At 39.8% G+C, this 16,181-nt stretch overlaps 1 protein-coding gene across 3 annotated transcripts; it reads left to right on the forward strand.

The window, feature by feature from the left end:
- The first annotated feature begins 11 nt into the window (after positions 1–11).
- COPS5 (COP9 signalosome subunit 5) lies at positions 12–15,980 on the forward strand. Of its 3 annotated transcripts, XM_023755430.1 has the most exons (9): positions 12–154; positions 305–585; positions 2,675–2,909; positions 3,823–3,951; positions 4,593–4,658; positions 7,777–7,862; positions 10,114–10,225; positions 13,791–13,939; positions 15,739–15,980. In XM_023755430.1, the coding sequence occupies exons 2-9, from the start codon at positions 437–439 to the stop codon at positions 15,821–15,823; spliced, it is 1,011 nt and encodes a 336-aa protein (XP_023611198.1). In that variant the 5' UTR covers positions 12–154; positions 305–436; the 3' UTR covers positions 15,824–15,980. The 3 variants fall into 3 exon arrangements, with proteins under 3 accessions (XP_023611198.1, XP_014312955.1, XP_023611197.1); XM_014457469.2 differs by lacking the exons at positions 12–154; positions 305–585 and adding an exon at positions 644–753; XM_023755429.1 differs by lacking the exons at positions 12–154; positions 305–585 and adding an exon at positions 1,012–1,589.
- The last annotated feature ends 201 nt before the right edge of the window (positions 15,981–16,181 follow it).

Here is a 16,181-nt window from a genome sequence, read left to right on the forward strand (position 1 = left end):
GAGACGGCGGAGGCTGCGCCTGCGCAGTACGAACAAAGGAGGCCAAGCCCGAGTTGGGCATCACGCGAAGCCTGCCCTTCTTCCGGCGCGGAAGGCTGTACCATTCTCAGACCTAATCATTGTTTGTCCTAATTCACACGCGTCATTTTCCAAGGTAACGTGTGCTTTCCTCAGCCACTAGATTCTAGTGACTAGAAGGTTCCTCTGCCCCTTAGCTATTCTGTAAGTGCTGTTTAGATCGTCGCGTCCCCGCAGGACCCCGCCACCCCCGAATGGTCTGCTCCAACCTCACTTCCGGTTCTAGGTGTCATGGCTGCCCCGAGAGGCTAGGACGAGTTTGCGCCGGTTGTGCGGGGCCGAAGCCCACGCCTGAGAAACCCCGCGAGGTAAAGCTGTGCCTTGATTGAGGAGGCGACAGCGTCTCGCGTGCCCGGAGATGGCGGCGTCCGGGAGCGGTATGGCCCAGAAAACCTGGGAATTGGTCAACAACATGCAGGAAGCCCAGAGCATCGACGAAATCTACAAAATACGACAAAAAAACAGCAGCAAGAAAATCCTGGGCGGGCGAAGCCCTGGACTAAGGGAGTGAGGGGGTTCCCTGGGCGAAGACGCAGGGGGAGGGGGCGGGGGAGCGGGGCGTCTGGGGAGACCCCAGCGAAGAGTGGGGGGCTGACGGGTGGGGGAGCTTGAGTTTTCGGGACCAGGGAGGAGAGTGAATGTGCACCTGGGAACGTCGGCCTTTCACACCCCCAGGTAGAGCCTCAGCCCCTCCGTCGGGGCTTTCTTCGCCCCCTCCCCCCCCCTTTCTGCTGCTTTAACATGTTTGCCTCTGGAGGGCGGAAAAGGAAAACAAATGGTGATTCGGGGTGTCCCTTCTCAACATCCCTGTTGTGCTACATGCCACACACGCTGCCTTGAACCTGATGTCGATATGCACCTTGTGGGGCCCTTCACTTGACCCCGGGCTGGAGACCCAGCTGCCGGCAGGAGTGGAGCCGGCCCCGGGGGGCTCAGGAGCCGCTTGTTAGGGTTCTGCCATTGCTGATAGTGATTTCAGAAACACACGAGACCTGCCCAGGCTACTGTTACTCCATCGGTCCACATGCACTAGACAGGAGATCGATAGAGCGAAAGGCCCCCGTGTCCCTGGGAATGGTGGCAAGTGGAGGATTCTCTACCTGAGAGCAGAACTGGTTCAGAAGGGAGTGAAAAGCGCAGTCTCTCTAACGGAGAGGTAAAAGGAAGAGCCGTGGTCAACAATAGAAACCATACTTCAACTGCCTCGCAGTTTTTTACAACTGTCAGTATTCAAATCCAGCAACGTTCATCGAGTACTGAATAGGGGCTGAGCACTGAGCTAAAAACCTCATGTGTCATTTAATCCTCATGACAACCCAGGCAAATACAGTAACTTATTTCAATAACTTGTTGGTTTTTCTTGTTCCCAGTAAATGCAGGAGCCCAGATTGTAATTCATGTCTTGACTCCCAAGACCAGGTCTCCATGTCTTCCATTTCTGATTGAAATCTGTGGGCAGACGTCTTAAAAAGGCTTCTCAGAGACACTGACTGACCACTCTCTACAGACTGGTTAGTTTGCCTGGTGGTCTGCCTGCTTCTATAGCAGGCTATGCATTTTAGGTTGATGCAGCCTATTAAATATTTGGAAACTATCATCTTGCCTCACTGCCTGATTTTGGCTCTCATTGTATTCATCTTAACTGTCTTGGGCTACATCAGTGAGATGGCAAATGTAATTTTATTCAAGAGTACAGTGGGGCCTTGACTTACGAGTTTAATTCGTTCCGAGGCCGAGCTCGTTAAGGAGCTAGTTAATAAGGAGCTCGTTAACTCAAATTACTCTGTCATCTCAAAGCAAAAAATCAGCCGAGAGACAGCTGGTATCTCAAAAAACTCGTTAGTCGGGACACTCGTAAGTCAAGGCCCCACTGTAGTTTAGTCGTGTCCATAGATGATAAAGTCTGAAATAATGATTATTGAAGAACTCAAGGTATTAGGGCTACATTTTTTATTTTGAGGCTGATACCACAGAGACAAGTTTCGTATGTGTCAGGCACTAAGGCACTAAACTACGCACTTTATATACATTATTTCATTTAGTTTATTTCCTCCTAACAACTCTATGAAACATCCCTATTTACAGATGAGGAAACTGAGGCACCGATACTAAGTGGTTTCAAGGCCACAGTTAGAACTTGGCAGTGCAAGGATTCAACCTAAGTAAACGGATGTCAGAGCCCACATTCTTAACCACGAGGCCAGAGGTTAGGCCTGAGAATAGTTAGGCACAACCATCCAACTAGAATCACAATCAGAGACTTGTTGATCCCAAAATTAATGGGGGAAAAGGTCTTTTGAACTGGTCATGTAGTTACCTCTTTTCTGTTTGAGTAATGTATTCTAAAAAACTATTTCATATCCTCCCTTGGCCCCAAGAGGAAATATTTGTCCGGACTGTGACATGTTTATCATTTCCATCCCCCTGCAGAAAAACTCTGTCCTTTTCTACTACTTTTTTCTTTCCCACATTTTGCACTTTTTCCCCCTTCCATCACTGTAAATTTCTTCAATACTTACTCAATATCTTCAAACAAACTCTTTTGAAATTGTACTTTATATAAGAAAGTTAATTACACTGTGCTTTTGTTTTGCAGTCACCATTACTTTAAGTACTGCAAAATCTCAGCATTGGCTCTACTGAAAATGGTGATGCACGCCAGATCAGGAGGCAACTTGGAAGTGATGGGCTTGATGCTGGGAAAGGTGGATGGTGAAACGATGATCATTACGGACAGTTTCGCTCTGCCTGTAGAGGGCACTGAAACCCGAGTAAATGCTCAGGCTGCTGCGTATGAGTACATGGCCGCATATATCGAAAATGCCAAGCAGGTAAAAATGTTGTTCCTTCAAGTGCAGTTACTGCAAGTTAAAGAGTCGACTTTCTAAACTTAAAGCTGTCCTCTTTAAAGTTTATATTTTAAGTTATTTCAACAATTTCTATGTAAAATGTATATGAGATTAGCATTAATTTTTTTAAAAATAAGTCCTCACACTGGAGAGAGTAGATGTTAAAAGTTCTTATCACAAGAAAAGAATTATAACTATGTGTGGTGATGGCTGTTAATTAACACTTATTGTGATCATCTGTAGTATATACATATTGAATCATTACGATGTACACCTGAACTAATATAATATAGTGTTATATGTCAATTATATCTCAATAAAAATTTTTTTTTAATTCTCACATTCATTATCAGATGTGTGTTTAAAACCAAAGCCTTAGTAATAACCTAAATGTTGCTTAGTAGAAAACTGATTAAATAAATTATGGTATAGTCATACAATGAACTGCTAACCAGCCTTTAAAAAAAATAAAAATAAAAAAGTAGTTATATATTTACTGATTTGAAACAAACCCCAGAATATTTTAAGTGCAAAAACAAAGTGTAGAACACTGTATGTGGTATATGCCATCGTGTGTGTTTCTATTAATCTACATGTATACAAAGAATATCTCGGGGAGATAGGTATGTAAGCAGTTGGGTATAGTAGTAACATCTGGGCTGAGAAACTGGATAGTTGAGGAGAAGGAGGTAGGAAGAAGACAATAACCTTTGTATCTTGTTAATTTTTTGTTTTGGTATGTATTATCCAAAACATTTTTTTTTACTTGAAAGCAGCGTATTCTATGAACTAATCTGCACATTATTATTTTACTGTAATGCTATGTAAACAGACAAATAAGTATCTCTAAGATTAAACAGGAACCTCAAGCTCCCTTGCCCACTTCATTTGTTAGGTTGGCCGCCTTGAAAATGCAATTGGCTGGTATCATAGCCACCCTGGCTATGGCTGCTGGCTTTCTGGGATTGATGTTAGTACTCAGATGCTCAATCAGCAGTTCCAGGAGCCATTCGTAGCAGTGGTGGTAAGTATTTTTACAACCCATTTTAATTAAGTTCCTCACGAAGATTACTAAAGCAAGTATACCGAGAAATAAAACTAGTGTAGTTAGAGCAAGGTTCTGGTGTCAGTCTGCCTGGGTTTGAACCTGAATTCTACCTCTTAGAAACTGGGACTTTGAACAAGTTACTTTATCTCTCTGTGTCCCTTCACCCTCTCAGATGAGGGTGATCCCAGCACCTGTGTCTCAGTGTTGATTGAAATGAGTACATCAGGAATTGCTAGAGTAGCTCTTGCTATGTTTAGCGTTAGATGCAATCCAGGCTACTATGAGGAAGGCAGGAATTATTCATCTAAAAGAAAAAAATAATTTTGAAAAAGAAGCGAATCTTCAAATAATATTCTTAAATAATATACTAATTATATCTAATTTCTAAATTAGCTATAAGACATTTCTATACTTACCACTTCATTGAACTTTTATGTTCAATAGATTTTTAGTTTGTTATTTTTTTCCTGTTATTTGATTATTTTAATTAGTGTGTGTGTGTGTGTGTGTGTATAGTGTTACATGTAGATATATATTTCTAGGTTTAAAGTGTTTAAACAAATGCAAGTATCTAATGATTTTATAATTGGCAGATATTAAATATATCCTTCTTGTAGATTGATCCAACAAGAACAATATCTGCAGGGAAAGTGAATCTTGGAGCCTTTAGGACATACCCAAAGGTAATTTTAAAAATTACAAGTCAGTATAACTTTTTTTTTTTAATTAAATCTTTATTGTTCAGATTATTACAGTTGTTCCTCTTTTTTCCCCCCATAGCTCCCCTCTACCCGGTTCCCACCCCCCCCTCCGCCCTCACCCCCCCCCCCACTGTCCTCATCCATAGGTGCATGATTTTTGTTGTCTCTTCCCGCATCCCCCACACCCCTTTCCCCCCCAAGAATAGTCAGTCCACTCCCTTTCTATGCCCCTGATTCTATTATAATCACCAGTTTATTCTGTTCATCAGATTATTTATTCACTTGATTTTTAGATTCACTTGTTGATAGATGTGTATTTGTTGTTCATAATTTATATCTTTACCTTTTTCTTCTTCTTCCTCTTCTTAAAGGATACCTTTCAGCATTTCATATAATACTGGTTTGGTGGTGATGAACTCCTTTAGCTTTTTCTTATCTGTGAAGCTCTTTATCTGACCTTCAATTCTGAATGATAGCTTTGCTGGATAAAGTAATCTTGGTTGTAGGTTCTTGCTATTCATCACTTTGAATATTTCTTGCCACTCCCTTCTGGCCTGCAAAGTTTCTGTTGAGAATCAGCTGACAGTCGTATGGGTACTCCCTTGTAGGTAACTGACTGTCTTTCTCTTGCTGCTTTTAAGATTCTCTGTCTTTTGCTCTTGGCATTTTCATTATGATGTGTCTTGGTGTGGTCCTCTGTGGATTCCTTTTGTTTGGGGTTCTCTGCGCTTCCTGGACTTGTAAGTCTATTTCTTTCACCAGGTAGGGGAAGTTTTCTGTCATTATTTCTTCAAATAGGTTTTCAATATCTTGCTGTCTCTCATCTTCTGGCACCCCTATAATTCGGATGTTGGTACGCTTGAAGCTGTCCCAGAGGTTCCTTACACTATCTTCGTATTTTTGGATTCTTTTTTCATTTTGCTTTTCCGGTTGGGTGTTTTTTGCTTCTTCGTATTTCAAATCTTTGACTTGATTCTTGCGATCCTCTAGTCTGCTGTTGGGAGTCTGTATAATATTCCTTATTTCAGTCAATGTATGCTTAATTTCTAGTTGGTCCTTTATCACAACCTCGAGGGTCTCATTAGATTTCTTGAGGGTCTCATTAAGTTTATTGGCGGTTTCTAGAAAATTCTTGAAAAACCTTAAAAGTGTGGTTTTGAACTCTATATCCAGTAGTTTGCTTTCCTCCATTTCTGTCATTTGTGACCTGTTTCTTTGTCTCTGCATTTTTTATGCTTCCCTGTGTTGGTAGAGTCGCTTTGTGTGCTAGGTGTCCTATAGGGCCCAGTGGCTCAGCCTCCCCAATTACCTGAGGTAGACACTCTTGGTGCACCCCCTTGTGGGCTTTGTGCACAGTCTTGTTGTAGTTAAGCCTTGATTGTTGTAGGTAACACTGGGAGGGATTGACCTCCAGGCCAATTGGCTGTGAGAATCAGCTGTGTCTGCAGTGGGAGAACTTCTGTGCTGGAGACACCCTTCTGGGGCAAGACTTGCTTCAATGGGGCTTTGGTGGTCACTGAGTCTGCCCCCTGAGTGTGTCCTTTATGGATCCGAGGAGCTGCAATCTGGATGGTCCCACTCTGACCACCGGGCACACTGGCTCCTGGATCTCTAAGGAGGTGCTATGGCGGGGCGGGGTCCCAGGGGATCAACAGGGCGGAGCGAGCAGTTATGGCTGCTCTCAGTCCTGCCCTCAGAGGCCCCGCTTCTCAGTGTCCCAGCAATCGCTGCAAGCACCTCTGAGAGAAAGCTGCCCTCGAGTTACAACCGATGCTAGACAGTCCAGTTTCTCCCGTATGAGTCTGGGTCCCCAGAGACTGGCCCTGAACTGGAGCTCAGAGCTTGAGATTCCCTCCCGATTGAAAAAGACAACCGTGTCCTCAGCCGCCAGCCCTCTCCGCGTGCGCCCCTGTACCTCTGTATTTTACTCCCGCACCGCACCTCCTCTGAGTCTCGGTATGCTTTTCTCTTTCCTTCTAGTTGTAGAATTTCCACTCAGCCAGCCTTCCTGTGGTTCTGGATGATGTCCGTTCCATCTTTTAGTTGTATTTTTTGAAGTTGTTGTGGGAGGCAGCAATTTCCGGTGTTTACCTATGCCGCTATCTTGGTTTCTCCGATCAGTATAACTTTTTTTTTTTAATATATTTTATTGATTTTTTACAGAGAGGAAGAAAGAGAGAGAGTTAGAAACATCGATGAGAGAGAAACATTGATCAGCCGCCTCCTGCACATCTCCTACTGGGGATGTGCCCGCAACCCAAGTACATGCCCTTGACCGGAATTGAACCTGGGACCTTTCAGTCCGCAGGCCGACGCTCTATCCACTGAGCCAAACCGGTTTCGGCATCAGTATAACTTTTTAAATGCTGAATATTTGACTTATTTTTAAAGATATGTTATGGTTAGTATCTTGTTTTGTCCTAAAACAATAATATTTACAAAATAGCAGTCAACTTGTCCTTAGCACTAATTGTCCTTAACAGAAGACAATACATTTGTGCTTTATATAGTTAATTTTATTAGAAAAGCAGTCTTCATTTGTTAATAAGTGTTTGTGTGCCCATGGTATCCTGACAGGCACTAGAGAAACAAGAGAAGTACATCTATTTCCTTCCCTGCAATCTAAAATAGATATTAGCACAAGTATACATCACTAAAGGATAAAAAAAATGAATATAAGGCAAATCCAGTCTTGAGCCACCAAACGGGGTTGAGGGAGGGTATAAGCAATACACATTTTTATTGCTAGAATGTTTATGTTCAATATTTGGCTCCCCAAAATTAATGCTTCTGTAAATAGAAACCTGCATATAAAAATGTTTTTCCGCCCTAACCGGTTTGGCTTAGTAGATAGAGCATCGGCCTGTGGACTGAAGGGTCCCAGGTTCGATTCCAGTCAAGGGCATGTACCTTGGTTGCGGACACATCCCCAGTTGGGGGTGTGCAGGAGGCAGCTGATCGGTGTTTCTCTCTCATCAATGTTTCTAACTCTCTATTCCTCTTCCTCTCTGTAAAAAATCAATAAAAAATATTTTTAAAAAATATTTTTCCTCTGGTTTGATTTTTTTTTTAATCTTTTATTTTCTTCATTTTTGTTTAGGGATACAAACCTCCTGATGAAGGCCCTTCTGAGTACCAGACTATCCCACTGAATAAAATAGAAGATTTTGGTGTACACTGCAAACAGTAAGTAATTTTAAAATGCATCTGATGCCAGAGACCTTATAAGAAACCTTAGCGATCGTACAGTCCAAGCCCCTTACAGATGAGAATAAAGGTTCAGACAAAATGCATTTCATAATATCTTTTAAAATAATAGTAAGAATGTACAAATTTAGGATCATATTTGAATTTTTTATTAATAATTGTTTTAGTCTAACATTATTTGTTTTTCACACAACCATAAACATTTTATCAGTGTATAAGATACTTGGTCTGTTAATGAAATTAACAGTTAAAAGAAGTTATATTCAGGGCCAAGCTGACACTAGCCTGTCTGCAACCTCAAAGTACCCAGGTTCCATCTAGCAAAAATTCTTGCTACATTTTCACTCCAAAAGTTAAAGAAGCCATACTAGAAACCACTGAATTGTATACTTCTTTAAAATAGTGAATCTTAAGGTATGTGAGTTACATCTCAATTTCAGAAGCGTTAAAGAGACCAAGAGGACAGTTTTCTCCACCTTCTAAATGTATCTTGCCACCTCTCTTGCTGTCATCTTGCCCCAAGCTGTGTGGAGCCTGAACCAAAGCACTGGCCTTCTCACTAGTCTTCCTCCTCCTGCCGTTTATCCCTTAAAGGTCTTTTATCCCCCAACTTATTCTGTTAAAATCCAAGTCAAATCATGTTCCACCTCAGAATGACTTCCCTTCTCACCAAGAATACAATCCATATTCCTCACCATGGCACTCACAGCCCTGTGTGGTCTGGCCCCTGCAACCTCTCTGAGCTCATCTCCTCTCGCTAAACCTTTGCTCTCTGCAGTCCAGGAACAGTGGCCTCTTTATGGTATGTCAGACATGCCAGGCAGGCTCCTGCCTAGGGCCTTTGCACTTGTTGTGTCCTCTGCCTGGAACATTCTTCCTTTTTTCCATGAGGCTCACTAACTACTTCACTCACTGATTATCTGATTAAGGGTCACCTTAACAGAGAATGTTCATTGGTCACCCTATCTAAAATAGCACCTTCCTGTTGCAGTGTTCCCTTTCCTGCATTATTTTTCTTAGCACTTGACACCATCTGATATGTTTTGCTTCCTTGTTATCGACCTCATTAGAATGTGAACTTCATGGAAGTATATGTTTTCTCAGACATTTAAGCAAATTTTCTTTGCTATCCCTGATTATAAATTAGGTACCTTTGGAAGCAATAGTAATTCTTTTTTTTTTTTAAATATTTTATTGATTTTTTACAGAGAGGAAGGGAGAGAGATAGAGAGTTAGAAACATCGATGAGAGAGAAACATCGATCAGCTGCCTCCTGCACATCTCCTACTGGGGATGTGCCCGCAACCCAGGTACATGCCCTTGACCGGAATCGAACCTGGGACCTTTCAGTCCGCAGGCCAATGCTCTATCCACTGAGCCAAACCGGTTTCGGCAATAGTAATTCTTTTAGGTGCTTTAAGGACCTGCTTTATAGTTTACTTTCCAAACAGCAGTAGGTCCTACTTAGCGGATTCGAATGGGAAGAATGGGGAATCCACAAGTCGTTTTCAGTATTTTTAAAAGCCTAACAAAATTATACCTGACCCTAGACAGGCAGTTCATTAAGCTTATGTGCTATTGTCTGGAACTAATAAACTCAATATCATGAATAAATATATGTCACTCTGAAATTCTGATTGGTTGTTGATAACTTCTTGGGAATTTCTGAGCTCTACAGAAAGAAAAAATATAACACAAGAAAGTTTATTAAGCAGATTTTGAAACCATCCCCTGAAGGGTAAAGAAACCATGATTATCTGATGTTCTATTGGACTAAAAACTAAAACATTACTATTTGGATATAAAATATAATTCACTTAAATTTGGTTATAACTTTTATATGATACTAGAGGCCAGTGGGGTCCCTCGGCCTAGCCTGCACCCTCTCTTAATCTGGGACCCCTCAGGGGATGTCAGAGAGCTGGTTTCAGCCCAATCCCCACAGGCCAGGCCGAGGGACCCCCCTGGTGCATCCTCCCATATAGGATCTTTGGTTAATCTCTTCCCGCCCTCCCGCCACCCCTCCCCCTCCCTCTGAGATTCATCTGTCTGTTCCATGTTTCCATGCCTGTGGTTTCTGCTCCTGCATTGAGCGTCTGCCCCCTGGTGGTCATTGCATGTCATAACTACCGGACAGTCAGCCAGTCAGCTGGTCACTTAGGCATTCATATATATAGATGGTTGAGGTGTTTTTTTTTTTTCTTACTAAATTTGTGCTTTTGTTTCATAGATATTATGCCTTAGAAGTATCATATTTCAAGTCCTCCTTGGATCGCAAATTGCTTGAGCTTTTGTGGAATAAATACTGGGTGAATACGCTGAGTTCCTCTAGCTTGCTTACCGTAAGTACTATAATTTCAAGGGATGGGTTTGAGTTTTATCTAGGCTACATAAGATGCTTAATACCTGAAACTCTTTTTCATGGAGTAGCTACACCTGATTTGGCCAAGACAGCAGACAGCAGACAGCATATTCTGCATGACCAGAGTTGGATTAGGATAATAGTCCAAGCAAAGGTCTGTGTCGTGTACTATTAAGACCAAGTCTAAATGGCAAATACAGTACCCAGATGAGGATCAGATCTGCCCCTACCATAAAGAGACATAGAGGAAAAGACAAATACTGTTTTTTGTATTGTGTTGGGTATTTCAGGTAGGACTCAAGTTACAAGTGACAGAAGACCCAGCCAAACTAGCTTAAACAAAAAAGAGAATCACGTGAGCTGCAAAGTTGAGGAGTAAGGCATAGTTCAGCTTCAGCTAAGTTTGCATGCAAACAGTATTATGAGAGCTTGGTCCTTCTCTCTCGGCTTTGATTTCATTTCAGTTTCAGGCTTCATGTGAAAGCAAGATGGCAGCATTAGCCTCAGACCTTCTAGCCTCTCAGTTTTATGTTAAAAAGAGAAGATCAAGATACATACACACTCTCCCGCTCCTTCCTCCTTTCTCCCAATGTCCCTCTCTGTCTCTCTCCCTCTCTTCCCCAGGGCTTTGTGTCTGGGCTTTGCTTAAGTCACATGTCCATGTGACAGATCTGGGCCAAGTGATTAACTAGTGGGCTGGGGTAGAAGAAACTGTTCTAGGAGCACACGGACTAAGAATGAGGAAAGGGTTGTCCCAGAAGGAAATCAGAATATCATTACCTTAAAGCAGCAGATGTTAGGCGAAAAAGTTGCTGAATATTTCTCAATATTATCATTAAAACCTAATATACTTAGAAGGATATTTATTTTATTTTTTTTCCTCAAGTATGTTTTTATTGATTTTAGAGAGGAAGGGTGAGGGATAGAGAGAGAGAAACATCAATGATGAGAGAGAATTATTGATCAGCTGCCTCCTGCATGCCCCCTACTGGAGATCGAGCCTGCAACCCAGGCATGTACCCTTGGCCGGAATTGAACCTGGGACCCTTCAGTCCGCAGGCCGACGCTCTGTCCACTGAGCCAAACTGGCTAGGGCAAGAAGGATATTTATTTAAGAAGCTTCTAACTATGCTATCTATAGCTTAGCCAGGAACAGTTTATTTTTTGTTTTATTTTGTTTTTTACTTAAAAGAAAAAAAAGATAGCCACTTCATATAGTACAATTTAGCATAATATTTAGAACCACAAAATTTGGAATAAAATTAACTCAGTTCAAACAACTCTGCCACTTTACTAGCAATGTTTGACCTTCAGAAAGTTATTTAATGTGATTGAGCCTTTCTTGGGTTCAATGATATTAGTACCCACATCAGTAAGTACATTGAGAATTAATTAAATACTTTATATAAAGCAGTTAGCAAAGTGTCTGGCATATAATAAAGCCTCAGTAAGTTATTTTTTTTGTTGTTATTTGGTTTGTTGTATTCAGAGGAAAAGACCCCACTTGAGCATATTTACTATAACTTTAAACACAATTCTGGCAAGTTTTCTGTTCTTATTTTTTATCCTCCACAGTCAGAAGTAGCATATTAGAAGAAAGGAGAGTGACCATAACAGCACACTTTTATTAAGAGCTTCCTAACGCTAAACACTGCTAAATGCTTTCTATGTTTTGTTTCCTTAGAGGCAAGTGTACTCACAGCAGCCAGAAGTGACACATGGTAGCAAGGGAGAAAACATTAAGACCATAGCAGCCTGAACCTTTGTGTGAAGGCAGACTTACTTATTCAGGCTTTGGCGTCCCTGTATTACAGCACTGCATATATTGAGGACATTAATAAGCAAGAAAAGGTTTAATTATATTTCTTCCTTCCTTGTAGTTTTATATATAGTACATTGCAGCATTTTTAAGAAAAAAAATATATAAATATATGTTCAACTCTATTTCCCCAGCTAAAGCATGTAATCTAAAAACTACCAGAAAAAAATAATTTTCTGATTTAAGAAATTAGTCCTCTATGAAATTATTGTGTGTCTGAAATGTAATTGATGTCATTTTATTTCATTTTAATACTATAACTATTTTTGCCTTCCTACATTTTCATGGCTTGAACTAATCTTCCAAATATGAAGTGGTCATAAACTTGAGGGTTTTCTCCAAACTTGAGGCAGGGGACGGTGGTGGTGGTGGTGGTGGTGTCCTAAACCATTTAGATCCAGACAAAGTGAATATAATTGCTTCCTTAAAAATATAAGTTTGTAAAATTGAATTGCTGGTAGCATTTTAAAGGGCCTTCTGTAGTAACTATGATGGCAGCAAATAACTTTTCATGTTTGGTGATTGAACTGTATTTTCTGTACACTGTCTTGTAAACTGAGCAATCAGGATAACACACCAATTGTTGCCAAGTTTATTAAATCTTCATGCTCTTCTATTGAAAATATAGGAAAGAAATGGACTGACTATATACTTCTTAACTCATCTTCATGAAAGTTTTTTTTTATTTTAGACACATTTTCAAAAAGATGTGCCTAAAAATCTTTTAAAATATTTCAGTTAAGCATATATATATAACTATAATTTTCTTTTTGAAAAGTGTGAAATTGGACAAAATGGTTTATATAGAGGTGGGCAAAGCAAAGTAGGTTTACGGTTGTGCAAACACAGTTTATTTGCTGTTGTTATAATCATAACCTGCAATTCTTTTTCCATACGAACAATTGCAAACCTACTTTGCCCCACCCTGTATATATTCCAGCTTACCAAATATAGCTGTGCATTGTGAAAATATAGCAATACTCTAAAACAGCGGTCACCAACCGGTGGTCCGTGAGGTCCGAAAGGTTGGCGACCACTGGTTAAGGAAACCTTTGAAGCAGCGGTCGCCAACTGGTGGTCCGTGGACTACTGGTGTTCCGTGAGGTCCGAAAGGTTGGCGACTGCTGCTCTAAAATATAACTCTGGTTAGAGCAAGGTGGAGGGAGTATATGTTTCTTGTCTTCTTTATATTGCTCTACATTTTCTGCAAAGCTGTTAATTTTATTATCAGGAAAGCTAGAACAATGTTATTTAAATATTGTCATAATACTAATTCTGGAAGTTGAACAAGAACAAATAACAAAATTAGCTAACAGTTATTAAGGCTTGGCCAGGTACCATAGACCATCCTAAGATGAAGACTTAAAGGCATAGAAAAGTAAAGGCACTCTCTCAAGGCCTCCTAACTAATCTGCAGCAGAACCAGAACCTGGGCTCAGATCTGTGAAAGCCTCTTACTATAACAAATAATTCACTGACTATCCACTTAGATTTTCATAGTGGAATTCTTTGTTTTTGTTTTTGTTTTTCACTAGAGAAGATTTATTTGGACAAGCAAAGAGAAAGGACACTCCAAGAGAAACTTCCAGCAGGCTGCTCAGAGAGCTGCCTCATAGTGGAATTCTTTGTAAATGAAATGTTCGATATTGAAGAAAATTATTTTATGTTAAAATTATCTAATGGCAGACTTGTATCATACACTGCAACAATATCATTTTCCCCACAGAATGCAGACTATACCACCGGCCAGGTCTTTGATTTGTCTGAAAAATTAGAACAGTCAGAAGCTCAGCTGGGACGAGGGAGTTTCATGTTGGGTTTAGAAACACACGACCGAAAGTCAGAAGACAAACTTGCCAAAGCTACTCGAGACAGGTAAAAGCAGATCTATTCCTGTCCCTCTTTTTGTTTCCAGATTTGCAAATAATAATAGGACTCAAATTCCTTATGGTTTAACTTACTTATAACTTAGAGTTAGTGGCTGAATATTAACTTCTCAGGACCTTTAAGAATTGTTGAAGGCAGAATTTAACTTTGAAAATTTAGGAGACTTTAGATAAGAACGTTAAAAGCTTAAAGGTCTAGGTAATGTTATGAAACACTCCCAGTCACACCTTTCCTAGGTTCAGCTAGAAAGTAACCAAAGAAACCAATCAATCACTGAATCTTTTTTTTTAATGAAGCATCTGTACTGATGTTTTCTCTATAGTTCATTGTGAGATTTCTTTCCTTTTTTAAAATATTTTTTTATTGATTTCAGAGAGGAAGGGAGAGGGAGAGAGAGAAACATCAATGATGACAGAGAATCATTGATCAGCTGCCTCCTGCACACCCCCTACTAGGGATAGAGCTGGCAACGTGGGTATGTGCCCTTGATCGGAATCTAGCCCAGGACCCTTCAGTCCACAGGCCAACACTCTATCCATTGAGCCAAACCAGCTAGGGCTAATCATTGAATCTTTTTTTTTTTTTAAAGCTTTTGCAAAAGTATGTCTTAATCCATTCTAACCTAGTTATTTTCTAGGAATTAAAGTAAGATTTATTAAATTTATTAAATTTCAAATTTTTATAAAGTTTTAAACCCTAAGTAGCACAGTAATGATTATATCTCCCTTGTTATTCTCCTGAAATAATCTTTTGTTTAGTATCCCAAATTTCACTACCAAGATTTGTTAGAAACAAACTTGGGATATGTTCCCTGATACCTTAGGAAATAATTATGTGGCCCTGCAGATGCATACAGGATTGGAAAGACTACCTAAATAACATTTACTTTCACAAAATTTTGAATTTTAATATGATAATTAGGAGCAGAAAGGAAGGGAAAAGCATGTTGACATCTGTATAAACCGAAACTTTGGTATCCCTTTTAAGAAAAACTGGACTGCTGGGTGGAAAGGAGAAGGGAAGACAATGTGTATTAGGAGCAGAAGCCCCATTGGGTTAGAATTACCTCATTCCTTTCTTTTCCATGGGTTTTCAGCAGGTATAGATAGAGCTAATAGCCTGGGAAAGAATTACGTTTTCCTTTGACATTAGGTCTCAGTTTTGGTATTTGCTATAAGTGTGTACTAGTATTTTCCTCATCTGTCTCTATAAGTCTGTGATTTGTAATTTTAACTACATTTACATCTCAGTTTCTTATGAAGCATATTACGCTTTTATTATTATAAATTCTAAAATCTGAGTCCTTTACCCACTGAACTAACTTTGACTTTTAATTCTTTGAAGGATGTTTGTGTTTATTTCAGGAAAAAAGCATAGGATTCTTTAAAATCATTTTTAAAATCATTCTAAGTAAAAAACGACAAGGAAAGGAATGATAGATTTTAATGTAATATTGGAATCAATATAATTATGAATTATATATGTTAGTCACCTTCTAAAACAAAACTTTTCCCAAAGCTGCTGACACGTAACAAAATTAACTGTTATGAATTCTATCAAATTTCACTTTGTTATTCCTTGTGAAGGTGCTCATAAGTAGTGAAATGGTCAAAAGACATGCAGGAGACTAAAAATAACGAGAGTAAACTATTAATTGGTATGTTTAAGGGAGTATGAATAGAACTGAAGACCATTATTGGGGGTTCAGCAATGGAAAGGAGGGGGCTTGTACAGTTGAACCACTTTTCAGGTCTTGTGACATTATGTAATGTGTTTTTTCTTTCCAGCTGTAAGACGACCATAGAAGCTATCCATGGATTGATGTCTCAGGTTATTAAGGATAAACTGTTTAATCAAATTAACGTCTCTTAAACAATCACTAAGTAGTACTTTTGCCTGAAAGCCAGTGTGAGAAAAATACTCAAGTAACACTTTAAAAACAGTTACCAAAAATCTGATTAGAAGTATAAGGTGCTCTGAAGTGTCCTGAATATATTAACATCCTGTAATAAAAGTCCTTAAAATGAAATTGTTCTTTCATTGTTTTGTGGGAGGGGTTACAACATTTTTCTAGTATTCTTTAATATTCTAGAATTGAGGAAAAGAAATATTAGAATCTTTCTTTTTTTAATATGCTTTTGGGTTGTTTTTTTAAGAGAGAGAGAGAGAGAAACATTGATCGGGTACCTCCAGACACACCCCAACCCAGGATTGAACCCGCAACCTGGGT

The sequence above is a fragment of the Myotis lucifugus genome, unplaced genomic scaffold, assembly GCF_000147115.1.
Source record: "Myotis lucifugus unplaced genomic scaffold, Myoluc2.0 scaffold_77, whole genome shotgun sequence".
NCBI lineage: Eukaryota > Metazoa > Chordata > Mammalia > Chiroptera > Vespertilionidae > Myotis > Myotis lucifugus.